Source organism: Tinamus guttatus, unplaced genomic scaffold (genome assembly GCF_059628265.1).
Source record: "Tinamus guttatus ecotype Peru unplaced genomic scaffold, ASM5962826v1 Tinamus_guttatus_pri_ptg000010l, whole genome shotgun sequence".
Lineage (NCBI taxonomy): Eukaryota > Metazoa > Chordata > Aves > Tinamiformes > Tinamidae > Tinamus > Tinamus guttatus.
Genome location: NW_028288544.1, coordinates 2728128 through 2742213, shown reverse-complemented (window position 1 = coordinate 2742213; position 14086 = coordinate 2728128). Strand labels below are relative to the sequence as shown.

At 45.5% G+C, this 14086-nt stretch overlaps 1 protein-coding gene across 1 annotated transcript; it reads right to left on the bottom strand.

Annotated features, from left to right (window-relative positions):
* Positions 1 to 6596: 6596 nt before the first annotated feature.
* On the bottom strand, positions 6597 to 10065 carry MARCKS (myristoylated alanine rich protein kinase C substrate). The gene is made up of 2 exons (XM_088522505.1): positions 9543 to 10065; positions 6597 to 8542 (listed from the first exon to the last, which is right to left on the bottom strand). Exons 1-2 carry the CDS (start codon positions 9639 to 9641, stop codon positions 7805 to 7807), a joined length of 837 nt encoding a protein of 278 aa, XP_088378631.1. The 5' UTR covers positions 9642 to 10065; the 3' UTR covers positions 6597 to 7804.
* Between the last annotated feature and the right edge of the window lie 4021 nt (positions 10066 to 14086).

Below are 14086 nucleotides of genomic sequence, written 5' to 3'. Positions count from 1 at the left end.
CAGAAGGGTTCCCCTACTATCCCCTTCTTTCTGAATTTGTTCTGGACTAGACGCTTTACTACCATTTGTTATTGGATTGCCTTTAACATAGCAGATTCCTGAAAAATGAATCCTTCAGTAAGATGATAGAAAATCTTAAAATGTCAAGTCTCACTTGCAAACAGAGCATTTCCTACATATATGTTTCTTCACCTAAATGATACTGGGAACATCTTCTGTTCAATGCCCCTTGCGGTGTTTGCCGCTTGAACTTTCCTGAAGAGTTACACAACATATGTTCTTCATTTTATCATTGTCACAAAAGATAAACAGTGTCTTATTTCTCCTAAAATTCTCACATTCATATTCTGACGGTAAAGTATAAAGCCATGCAGAAGATTTCCAGTGATTCTTCCTTGTAATTACAGAGGTTTGTCTATTATAAAGAATTTGAAGGGAAACAGACTTCATAAGAATTACTTTTTATCTATCTCTATACATTCACAGATTATTAAACTAATGACTATCATAGCATTTATGTAACAACAACAACAACAAGATGCAAGTCAAAGCCTTAAAGCCTCTTTAGATTAGATCAGATTTGCATTGCATTTAAACACAAAACAGTTGGATTTGAATCCCTTTTTTTCAGTTTATTAAAGTTGATGGTCCTACTCTAACATCATTGGAAATATATTTTCTTTTTCTCTTTTCTATGGAATTCATAATAACATAATCTTGAAATGGTAACACGATAATGTTCTCTGCAGGCAACACATGCACACACACACAGAAACATTACCAGCTTGGGCAATTTTCAGTGACTATTAGTGATTACTGACAACTAATATTTTTACGTAGAGAATAGCATAGAAACTACCATAGAGAATAGCTTTTTTTGTCAACAATTTATCCATGTGAACTTTTAAACACATTTCTGCGTCTTCACTGTATAGATTTTTCAAGCTCGAAGTACATTTCATGTGGTAGTAGAGAAGGAATTGAGCCTGACGAACATCCTTGGTGTAAGCTCTCACATTTGTAATAATGTGAGTAAGTTTCCAGTGGCATTTCATTTTACTAGTTTGCAAGAGCATCATGTGAAAGTGCCCTTGTCAGTTTCGTTGTGTGCATTTTCATTTACACAAACAATCACAGGCATTTTCTTCATATTTTCTGTTTTCTTCAGAAGAGTTGTTTATAACAATGGTGGTTATTTGAAGTAGTTTATCAACATGCATTCCATTTCTCATGGTATGCAATGGATTCTTCTAGACAGTGAATGCTGAAGAATCAAATATATTTCTCTTATCTTTAAAAATATTCAATGAGGAATTCTAGAAGTGTTTTGCATTAGTTAACTTCACTCTCATGGATCTCAGTGAGAGAAGAATTAGGTCAAAATGAGCACTTCTGAAAATGCCATACATAATTTAGTATGCATACGAGATCGTCTGTCCATGTGAACATCTCATAAAGTTAGGTATTAAACAGCAGAATAAAGCATTATAACTGAATTCAAATTGAATTCAAATACACTTATGTAAAAGCATCCATGGAAATGGGTTTGGAGGATCTTTGAAAGTATTCACTTTTTCAAGTTTTCTTCCTGGATATTTATTAGGAACTAAATACATATATAACAAAATAGATCTTTTAAGAGGAGGAGGGAATATACCTTTTTTTTTTTTTTTCATGTATTCTGAGTATAACTCCGTGACTTTTGTCATTTTGTTAGATTATAAAGATGGAAAATATTTGCTGACCAGTTTTCTCAGGGGAACTGTGTCTAGTAAACTTGCTTTAACAGGCTCCTGCTATGTACAGCTTGCAACTGGTCTAATGATTCATTCTTCAAAAATGTTACCTTAATCAATTCTGGATTCTCTTTCATCAGCGGTTTTCCAAATGGGTTTAGCTTTGCACTCCAGAGAGACAGTGTCTCTTGTAATTAAGTTAAGTTATATTTTTCTGAGAGATAAGGTGTGGTACTTTATGTCTATGACAGCCTTGATCGAGAATGTTAAAAAAAAACAAAAAGGTGAAAAAAGGCAATTTTTTCCTAGGCAGCTAATTCTTTAACCATTTAGAGGTTGTTTTCCCCCTCTGAGCCTCATTTCTCTTTTTCTAAAGGCCCTGTCTAGGCAGGTCTTACTGTATCCAGGATGATTCTTTTCCAAGACAGACTCTATTAGCAATATTCCCATAACAGATTTTGTTTACTTCACACTGTAGGTCATGCTCACAAGTGTGGCTTTGTGATATTAAATTAACTTAAAATATTCAGGTGGGTCTACATGCCAAATTTCAGAGAGATAACTCAACCAGCAGAGGTTAGCAAGTCACTTCTTGGTAGCTATTACTGCTACTCGGGTAGCCCAGTTTCCCTAACCAACATGTTCATAGGTGTTTAATTTCTCTCTTACTAAAACTAACACACAGCCTGGTTTGCATGACTTCTGTTTGTGTTGTACTTAAAAATAAATCTTTAGTCACCATGGTTTCTGCTAAGAGTGACTATCAAGCATTTTATTGCCAATGATATCAGCTGTGGTGTTGGAGAGAACCTCTGAAGGCAGCGTAGACTGGTCACAGTAATTCCTTTCTGGCTCTCTCCTGGTGCAGGTTATCACATAACGCAGCCACAAGAATTAACATAAGAATCTAAAGTCCTGGAACATTTGCCTGCTTGCTGATAACAACATACACTACATTAGCAATGTTTTTCTATGTGCTATTTTGCAATTAGAATTGTGCTAGGCAGCTTAACCCTCCACCTTTGCTCTTTGGTTTTCTCCTAAGAAAACTCTGCTGGATCTATGCTTACGAGCCCCTCTTAAGATTTCAAAACACTCTGAAAATATTAACTGATGTCTTACACCACTTCTGTCAGGTAACTTGCTACATCAAAATAAACACCTTCTAAAGCTAAGTTTCTTGCATCTACATAAGAAGCGTATACAGTACCCAACAACATAGTCCAAACCTACATGTTCCTGACTCTGTAATTTAGTTGCTGGGCAACATTTTGGTCACTCATCTGCTGAGCCTTTTTGATCTCATTGCTCATGCTCCTCTGGTCTTCCCAAAATGCAGCGTTCCAACCTGAGAATAACCCAGGTTCACCCTTTGTCTCTGCAAACGCACCATGAAACACGTCTCTACTTCTCTACTTCTACTCTTCTACATCCTTAAACAAGCAACGGGCCTTAGAAACACACCATCATGCTGGTGCTTCCAAGGACACAGTAATTGACATCCAAAAGACATCCAAGAACCATGTAGTGCCACCTCTTAAGTTCCACTATGCAAGTAGGCTGTCTAGCCTGATTGCTCTGCCCTGTTGGACTTGTTGGACTCAGCAGCAGTTGCTCTAGTTTCCACTCATCATCAATTAGCTGAGGTCCTCTGAATTAGAAAGAGGAAAAAATAATCTCGCTCACTACAGTATCATCACAAGATACTATTTTTACTTGCTGCATATTCAGAAACAAAAACACCTATTTTGTTGCATCCTAGTGACTTGAGCGTGGTAAAAAAAAAAAAAAAAAAAGTTTTAATAACTTTGAAGTAGACTGCTGTCAACTAAGTTACATCAGTACATAAAATATGTCTTACATCAGCCTCTTGAAACCTAACAAATGAACACTGAAACAAGTCAGGTATCATAAATGATGACCTTTTACTACTCTTTCACTATACAAACAGTTCTATTGAATTTACAGGGTTAATTTAGCAAGGAAAGTGTTAACTGCTACTATAGTCTCAGTGTAGAATGTGTATTATTCTAGATTTTGTTTTAAAAAGCAATATAAAAGGACTTGAAAGATCAGAAAACAAGCAAACAGAAACAGATGAAAACTTTTGACTTTTTTTCTAATTTCCTATAAGTGAAGTTCAAGTTTGAACAATATTAGGCAGCAAAATCTTAAAACACAGAAAACATTCTCCCTCAAACCATGAAGGAGTAAACCAATTGTACGTGCAACATTTCCATCAAATACAACCCACACGAGTCTTTAGTTATGTCAGAAGCTGATATACAGACATTTGACTCTTACAGAGCAACTGTACACAAGCAGGAGAGTAAATGCACTCCAAGAGAAGGCAAAGCCTACACTATTTCCCTCAATCAACTTGCATGTGTTTTTTGTTGTCATTGTTATTCTATTCGCTGCCTTTCCTTGCCTGAAGGCAAAGTTTCTGCAATTTCACATTAATAATCATCAGGGGCAAATACAGAACTCAAGTACTTGAAGTCACACCCTGTGATTGGGAAAGTCTGAAATTCACTTTAGATATTCCTGAGATGGGCACAAAATTTGAAAGCACTTTCATACAAGCAAGTTTTGACCTTCAGTGAGGTCTTTGTTCTGCATAAATAAACAAACATAAAAGGAGTGAATCACTAGAGCCCCCTTTCAGGGAAAACTGGACTTTAGTGTAAATTTTACCTAAAAAAGACATTGATCCAGCTTCCCCCTCCCCACCTCTCAAATATATTCATCATTGAAATTATGACATTGTGCTTGAAACAAAACTAAACAAAAAGCCCAAAACGTAATACAGGATAGAAAAATCAGCTTGAAATTACACACTTTAAAGTCATAACCTTTTGAATTCTGAGTGAATCTGGTGACATTACAATGCTTGTTATGATTAGCGATTTTATTGAAGCATAACAATAACCAATACAATAAAAAAGGTAAAATTCTGTGGTGGTAAGATTAACCATCTCACCAGTCATTAACATCTACCCTTGTACATAAATAAGGATGTTGTACAATTACATGGGTGCTAACATCCAGTCCTTCAGAAACAGAAAACATATTCAGTAATCAAATTCTTTTAAAGGAGGAAGCAGCTTAAAACTCTTCCAATTTCCTCTTTCAAACCCTATCTGATTTCCATCTTCTTGAATTATATGGTCAAAAACTGGTGTTGTCTGAATTGCATTCTAGCATACACTGGACAGCTGTGACCAGAAAAACAGACCACATACATAAGTGATCTTCTTAGGACACATTTTTGAAACTCTATGCATATTAGGCTTTTTGAAAGAGATTTAGTCCAGGCAAGCTTTGGAAATACAAAGTCCTTGTCAAGGAGCCTGGCTGTTGTGGTAGAAGTGATTCTGAAGCACCAAGAACTGGATGCGCTGCAGAAAATTATGCCAACTAAGTGAGGAAAGAACATAAAAGTTTTAGTAGAGCACACCAAAAAAAATGGAAAAGAACTTTTGTATTGATTTTTTTTCATACGTACACATACAGTTTGACAAAACAAAAAAAAAAGAAAAAAAAACAGACTTCTCTTTAAGAATTCTTGGATTTAAATATATATATATTTATTAAAAAGAGACATTGACTCTATGGCCAAGACATCATGCGTCTCAGAACAGGTTTTTACAGCCATGTTATAAAAACCCCTTAGCAAAGCAGTTATGCACTAGACTTCAAACACATGTACTCCAAGAATGACACTGGTGTGGAGGATCTTGTTTTACATCCATTTATTTTTGTCCCTCAGCAATTATAGCATAGTTTCAATACATTTCTAAAGCTATAGAGAAATACCAGGGCAACTAGAGTACATACAAGCCAAAAGTTAAAATGGTAGACAGCTGAATTAAAAAAATAATAATAATAATAAAAGTATGCATTCAGCAGGAAATCTACTATACTTCATTCAGTTTAGGCTTTGTTCTTTAGGGAACAAGGTGCTAACGTGCCATTTTCTCATAAAATGAATCATAATTGCTTCCAAAGAGTTTCTGGTGAAAATTTAGGTGGAAGCAAATAAGTGTAACACTAAACTTTCTCCTATAAACTTAGAAGCAACACTTTCTTGAATCAATTTCCACCCTCCAAATACCACTACTGCTTTTCTTACATGAACCTACTGTTTTATTAAGGCATAATATGCCCTGAGCAGTATGTTGGAAATTAGCCAAAAAGCCTAACAATTAAAGGCAAGCACCAAGTGATTTATTTTTATAGACAAATTTCAAAATCTGTTTTGTAACTCACCTGCAGCTGGGAATAGCACTTGAGGAAAAAAAAAAAAAAAAAAAGGAAAAAAATATATTGCTTTTAACTACTTTGAACAGAATGGCAGTGTTAGTACCCCTCTTTCTCCCTCCAGGCTAGCTATAGTTTTCAAGCTAGCTGTCTAGATACTTAGATCGGACTGCCATACTAAGACTCAAATGGGACATCCATCCAAGGACTTGTTTTTTAGGCAACTTGGCATTAAAAAAGTGTTGCGTCCCACCCAAAAGCAATTCGAACTAAATCTTTATTTTCCTCAATCAAGATGCATTAATGCTGGACACGTCTGGTCTTAAGCCAAGATGGAGCCTGGACAACAGAGTAATACACTGCACGTTCTCAAACTGCCTTCCAGTCTTCCTGTTAAATCCAGACAGCCCTACACATTACTTGGCATACAGCTCAATATTCCTCTAAAAGATGCACAGTATTACACATCCCAGGATTTAGGAAGGTAGTTTTCAAAGCTTTCTGCTAACACCACACATCAATTCACTTTACAAACGTAGGCAGTACTGGCTAGTCCATTTAAGTTACCAGAGTATCCATAAAAGAAACACAACCAAATTATACATTTTATTCACATTTATTTTTCGCTTTTAGTGTGCTCACAGAAAATTAGAACACCTTAAGCAGGAGTTTAATAGCAATTTTTGTAAGCAAAGTTACATTCCATCTCTAAGTCAAATTGGTCAAAGCTTCTCCAGTATTTACAAAAACATGATAGACAAGATGCTACACAAAAAAAAAACATTGCATCTGAAGAGTTTTCATTTATTTTCAAAGACAACTGGAAAAGAAAGCATCGTCTGCTGTAATCAAAAACATACCACAGTATAAACAGTAACCATTCCACTTATCACAGCTTGGTTGAGTTTAAAATTTGTGTTTAAAAGGTCCAAGATGACTGCAGTTTTACAAAAATGGGCAGGGTGGAAAGAGTTGCAAACTTCATGTGCTTCTGGATATCAAGATTTGTTTTTATACAATAGTCACAGTTAAAAACACCCTGCTGGTAATACATAATTACACTTTATTAAGGTCATAAACCAGCAATAAACAATAAAGCCTATACAACTTGTATTTCTACTTAATCACTGACTGATACAGCTAACATGAGATAAGTGAAAAGTTCCTATGGTTTAAATGAATTCCTAAGACTATGATCTCTTTATCTGGGTATTGATTTTTTTTTCCTTTCCTTCTTAATCAAGACTTGTAGTGTTGTAAACCTTATAGAACATCTGCCTCACAAAATACATCGTAATAACTTTTCTTTTAAAAAAAGACTAACCCCTTACATCACTGCTTGTGGCACATTCGCTTGGCAATGGATGTGCACCGCTAATTCCCCACTGTGGCCCCTATCACTTCATTTGATATCCCTTATTGACCCACCCATCTCCTTCATATATGGGCATGTCCATAGACTGACAAAGAAAAGTTTACATTTTGAGTAAAAAAAAAATGCAAAGTATGCAAAAAACATTAATACTGATGCAAAAAAAATAAAACGAAAAAAATAAAAAAATAAAAAAAAAACAGAGAAGGAGGAGCGAGGCGGAGGGTTTGGCTTAGGCCCTCCTCCGCCCGTTGGAATGGTGGTAACAGAATGATTTGAGATGGGATCTGCGGGGAGAGAAGAAAAAGAAAAGAGACATCTTTTAAATCAATCCCTGGTTGTAGACAAGTTCTCCAAAACCAGTACCTGGCACCACTCCAACAAACAAACAGGGGGGGAGAAAAGTCCGCCGCCGGGCCGCGGGCCGCCGCGCTTACTCCGCCGCCGGGGCCGCCGCCGCGCCCGGACTGCTCTCAGCGGCGGCGCCCTGCGTGGGCGGCGCGGGCTCCTCCGCCTCGGCCGCCTCCTGCTCGCCCGTGGGCGCCTCGCTCGTGGCGGCGCCGCCGGCCTCCTCCGCCTTCGCCTCGCCCTTCTGCTGCTGCTGCTCCTCCGCCGCCGCTTTCGCCTCTTCACCCGCCGCCTTCTCGGCCGACGGCTCGGCCGGCGCGGCCTCCTGCGAGTCCCCCGTCTCCTCCTTGGCCTCCTCGGCGCTGCCCGCGCACGGCTCCTCGGCGCCGCCCTTGGCCTCCTCGCCGCCCGCCGCCGCCTCGGGCGCCGCCGCCTCCTCCTTCCCGCCCTCGGCCGCCGCCGCGGCGCCGCCCTCGCTCTCCGCCCCCTCGCCGGCCTCCTTTTTGTTCTTTTTGAAGGAGAAGCCGCTGAGCTTAAAGGACTTCTTGAAGGAAAAGCGCTTCTTTTTTTTTTTCGGGGTCTCGCTGCTGGACGAGGGCGTTGCGCCCTCCTCGGCCTTCGAGGAGGACTCTCCCTCGGCGGGCGAGGCCGGCTCGGTGCTCTCGGCTTCGGCTGCCTCCTTCTCGGAGGCGGCCTCCGACGAGGCCGCTTCCTCCTTGCCCGCCTCGTCGGCGGGGGCGCTGCCGTTGGCCTGCACCTCCTCCTTGCCCGCCTCCGCCGCGGCGGGCGACGCGTCGCCGTTCACCTTCACGTGGCCGTTCTCCTGCAAGAGAGCCGCGGCGTTACTGGGGGAGAGCGACGGCAGCGGGGCTGGCGCGGCGCGACCCCGACCCGACGGCTCTTCCCTCCCCCAGATGCGACATTTTAACCCATAAACACTTTACCCCCCCGCCACACACACACACAGCGCTGCCCGCTGCCCGACGGGGCCGGGGGCCCGCGGCAGCGCCGCGCGGCGCCGGCAGAGGGCGCTGCGGCTCCAGGCGGCGGCCGCGGCCCCGGCGCGCCCCGTCCAGCCCCGCCGCGGCGGGGGAGGAGGGGAACAAAGCCCGCGGCGCCCGCGACCCCCGCCCCGCCGCGCGGAGGGGAGGGAGGGAGAGAGGGAGGGGGGGCCGAGCCCCTCGCCCCCCCGTCCTCCTCCTCCTCCTCCGCGTTCGGCGGCGCTTTGCTCGAAGGGGCCCCCGCGCATCTCTACGGAGCGCGTAGCCGCGCGGCGGCGGGGGCTGCACGGCGGGCTCGGGGTGGGGGGGACACAGACCTCCCCCCCACCCCACTGCGGCCCTCGCCTCGCCAGCCAGCCCCCCCTCCCGGTAGAACCCCGTTCTACCGCCGGCCGAGGAGGACGGGGCGCCCCCGGGGGCGCAGAGCAGCGCAGCCCGCGCGGTTCCCGCGGGCAGCGGAGCCGCGCAGCGTCAGATCCTCCCGTTCTTAAGCCGTGGGCACCCGTCGTGGTGATACATGGGGGATTTCGAATTTTTCTTTCTTTCTTTCCTTTCCGTATTTTTTTAAGAAAAAAAAAATGCTCGCCTCCCGTCCTTCCCCCACGCAGGAAAGATAAAAGAAATAAAGCATCCAACGCCAAGCCCGCGCTAAAACGTAAAGAAATTATTCCTTCGCCTCGAGTTGCACAAATGTAAAAAGGGTTGAGCGTATTCTCCATTGAATGTGCCACCGGGGCATCAAAGGAAGAGGAATTAAGCAGGATGCAAAAGAGAGTCCGTCGAAGTCGGCTTAAAAAATTAGTAGATTTAATTTTTTTTTACCTGTCCATTTGCCTTGGATGGAGATGCAGCCACTGCTTCTCCAGGTTTCTCAGCGGCGGCTTCGCCCTTTGCAGCGGTCTTGGAGAACTGGGCACCCATGCTGTCTTATTCAACAAAGAAACTCAACAGATCCAAAAGGAGGGGAAACAAAGAGCGTTGGGTTCGTATAAATACTGGGCGACCAGCAGCAGCAGCGAGACACACACACACCAGAGGAAAAAAAAAAAAAAAAAAAAAAAAAAGAGAGAAGAGAGAACAGAACCGATTACAATGCACTCCTTTTAAAAAATTTAAAGTTGAAGAGATCAAAAAGCAGCAGCACAAGGAGGGAGGGGGGAAAAAGGAGAAAAAAAAGTCTCGAGCAAAAAAAAAAAAAAAAAAAGGAGCCCAAGTTTAGTAAAAAAGAAGTAATAAAAAATCCCAGATTTGTAGCCGCACTGTAGACAAGGAGAAAATGGAGAAATCTCCCCGGTTGCTAATAAGATGCGGAGTCCAACGCCCAAGTGCACAGATGAATGGGCTTCCCGAGCGGTGACGGCAGCGCTCGGCGCGCGCCGGCCAATCGCCGCCGCCGCGCACAAAGGGGGGCGGCGCCTGCGCGCCCCGCGAACAATGGGGCCGCGCTGGCAGCGCTTTCAAACCGGCGCCCGGAGCCACAATGAGAGCGGCGCGGGAGCGCGCGCGCGCGCGGGGGGCTGCGCGGGGGCGCGCGCGGGGGGCTGCGCTGGGAGCGGGGCTGCGCGGGGCGCGCGCCGCTCCGCAGCGCTGCGCGCCAGCGGGAGGGAGCGGCACAATGGGGAGAGGGAGGGCGAGCCCGCCCCGCCGCCCCCACCCGCTGCCGTGAGAGAGAGCAACAGATAGTGCGAGGCTGGGGGAAGAGGAGGAGGAGGAGGAGGGAGAGGGAGAGAGAGAGCGAGAGAGGGAGGGAGAGGGAGGAGATTTGCTGCTTCCCCCCCCCCTTTTTTTCTTTCTTTTTTTTTTTTTTTCCTTGGGTTTAATTGGTCTCAATCTTTAAATGCCCCCCCTCCCCCCCGCTCAATTTGGAAGGTATCAGATCCACGTAGCCCGAGTTCCGCCGAAGGAGATCACGAGCCGGCATTAGTAGGTCTGTAGGCCAGATGTTGCAAACGCCAAGCGCGGTGGCGGCAGGAGCCGCTGCCGAAGCAGAAACGATGCCCACCTCCCCACCCCCTCTCCCCCTCCCCCACAGCGATATTTGGCTCGGAATAAAATATTTTGCGATTAGCCCGCAGCTCTAATTAAATTCTGCTGTCTGATTGTTCCTGATTTGTGTGTGTGTGTTTTAAGTATTTTCTGCGGCGGTGACCCATTTGAAGACTTACAATTTCGCTCGCTAAAGTAGTGGGCGAAGCGGCGTGGGGGCGAACCGCTTGTGCTTGTTCAAGTCGGAGCCCTGGGGGTGTACTTACGTTGAATTTACACCCCCCACTACCCCCCCAGCCCGAATAAGATGTAACTCGAACCTAATGCACCCGAATTAGCGACGATCCCGAGCGCTCGGCGGCGACAGTCGGTGAGAAATATCACGACTCCCGCTGATTTCCTTTCCTCGGGGGGAGGCGCCTGCGGGAGCCGCTCGCCTTTCTGCGGTGCGAGATGCGAAGAGCGCGGCCGAGACGCCCCCCCTCCCACCCCCAGCCCCTTTTAAGGCCCCAGGAACGAACGTCAGAATCCGCGCTCCCCAAGCGCGGGGAATCTTCTCCCAACGCCCCGCTTGTTTATAAACACGGCTGTTAAAATTATTAAAATAATTAGGGGTTCCGGAACGCAGAGACACCCGGGCCAAACCGCCCACCTCTCTCTCGGCCGGGATTGTGCGAACCCGCCGAGCCCCGTCTGCTCGCCGCCGTTCACCAGCCCCGCAACGCGAGCGAGCTTTATTTTTAGCAGGGGGAGAATCGGGAAGGAGGATATTTCTCTTCTTGTGGGCAACATGAGGGAAGGCGATTTATTTATTTCATTATTATTTTTTTACCTCATGCGCGCTGTCACTCCTTCCCCCTGCCTCCTCTCGCTGCATTTCATATCCCTCCCAACACACACACACACACGCTCCGCGCGTACTACGCGAGGAGACGCCACGCACTGTGGGGAAAACACGAGTGGCAGCCGAGCTGGGGGGTGCAGGGGGAGCCCTCCCCTCGCAAAACATCGCGCTCCCCACATGGCTCCGCGCGGCGGTTGCGCGGCCGCCACCCCGGGCAGGGCCGGGCCGGGCCGGGCCGGGGGAGAAGGCGGCGCCGGGGGCTGCTCGGGGGGCCGCCCCGCCGCGCGTGGGCGCCGCGGGAGCCTCCCTGTGCCGCCGCGGGGGCGTGGGCAGCCGCGCACGGCGCCTGAGGCCACGGGGATGGGCGGGCGGGGCTCGCGTTGCCTCCGGGCAACCACTAGGGCAAGAACGGGGCTAGGGATCCTCGCCCGTTTCCCGAGGAAACCTCACGCGTGGCCATCTCCCCGCTCCACAGGGAGCTAAGAGGGTCGGGTTTGCCGCTGGAGAGGTTGATGCGAGATGGCACTGGGAACACTTGCCCAAGGACCGTGACAGGAGCACACACCCGCTAGCAGGAGTCGTCTCTCTCCACCTGCGTGGCTATATGCAGTTTCACCTGCATGGCTATATGCAATTTCACCTATGTGGGCATATGCGATTTCATTCGCAAACGTGGCTGCACCTGAATTTCGGAGGAGAGGCGATGAAAAATTTCACAGAATGACAGTGGGATTTTCGATGGCGTGTGCTTTACCAACTTGATATGATTTTTTCCCTCCTTTTTTTTTTTTTTCATTTATTTCAATGTTTTATAACTCTAAAAGGAAGCAAAAATGCCTTGTTTCATGTTAGCCTTCATGCTCAGTTCCACAAACTCTTCTGCAGAGTCACTGGACAAGCAAATAATCTGGAAAAAATTGTGTGCTCTCTGTGTCACTCAGGTGCATTACAGCCAGGACAACTCTCTGTGCCTTCTTTCCCAAACATTATGTGGGGTGGAAACACAATATTTAACCCCTTGACTGAACTGTTGCCCACCTTTCACCCCATCTCTTTAAGTTCCCAGCAAACGGATGCACTCCAGGGCACATGCCCCATTCTTAAAGCTGTGCTTTACTCAAGTTCCTTTTTAAAAATTATTTTATTTTTTTTTTAGTTTTTTTTAAAGCCATGACTGGTGGATCCAGCAAGACTAATCAGAAATGAATGTGAAAATGTGAAAAACATCATTCTTCTACTGTGACTTACACACACACACACACAAAAAGATCTCACAGGGTGAGAAACACCCCATTTGGCGGAAACAAAGATTCCAGTTCCAAGGCGCTCGTGTAAATAGACTGTTGCAAAGTGAGGCCCTGAAAAAAGTTATACATTTGTAAATGTGTTTTTGTTAAAACTTTTACCACAATAGCAGCATCAGCAAAAAATCAAAACACCCCCATGTGACACAAGTGAAGTGATAATATGTTTAAGAATATACCTGCTATGGCTGAGACACAGCTCCAAGGAGACTAAAAATGAAAAAGAAGTACTCAAGGTTCCTCTCCTATAGTTCCTATAGGGAGTTCTATAGTCCTATAGTTCTCCTATAGTTCCTATAGGCAGGATTCTTCTCCTATGGTTCCACACAACCGTGGCAAATTTCCTGATTTCCCACTGCCTGTTGTATTCGCCAAATGAAGTTGTCTTCTAGAGCACTTCCAAAACGTGGCTCCTTTCAGCACATTGCTCCTGAGGTTGTTTTCATTCTCGCCTTTTGGAAAGAGGAGAGGCACAGGTGGGGCCTGGGGAAGTGGAAGCAGTGATGCTGCTGACTCTGCCACTGATGCTCACCAGGCTATAACTTTATGGTCATTAATAATAGACCTGCGCATTCCCAGCTACAACTTTGATTTATACCAGGCACGAGCACAGACCTTTCTGTCAAGGCAGCTGCTACAAGCATGGTATTGTGCTTTTGTCGACTTCACTGACCTCGTGGGGAGGCTCAAGAAGAAGTCTCAGGAGCAGCCAAGACACAGTTGCCCCTGCAAAGAGTTTGCTCACAGCTGATGCAAGAGCTGCTGCGCCGTGCTCTGCGGCTGCAGAAATCCCGGCCTTCCTGAAGCTGCCCTCAAACCGAATTCACCACCTCGTGCAACCATGGTGGCAGGCTCCTTCTCTAACCACTGGCCAACCTGGTGAGATGGGCGCCACTGATATCCACCTTTCATATGGCTTTCATACATTTTTCAGTACTGTATGAACATCCCTTTTCCACTAATCCTGAAAGGTGGGTAAATAAGATGCCACTTTCTTTTGACAGGCCAAGAAAAGGAGAAAGTGACTAAATAAGTGATCCCTGCAAGTGCACCAGCCTCTCTCAGGAGTCCCAGGAAAGCGCTTCAATGATGCTTACCTTTGACTAAGGTAAAAGAACAATAATGAACATGTTTTAACCCATGTAAAATTTTGAAACTTTTGAAAACATGTTCTAACTTGCCATGTATAGACAGGACACAATGCATTTTAACACGTTTGCTGGCAAATGCAC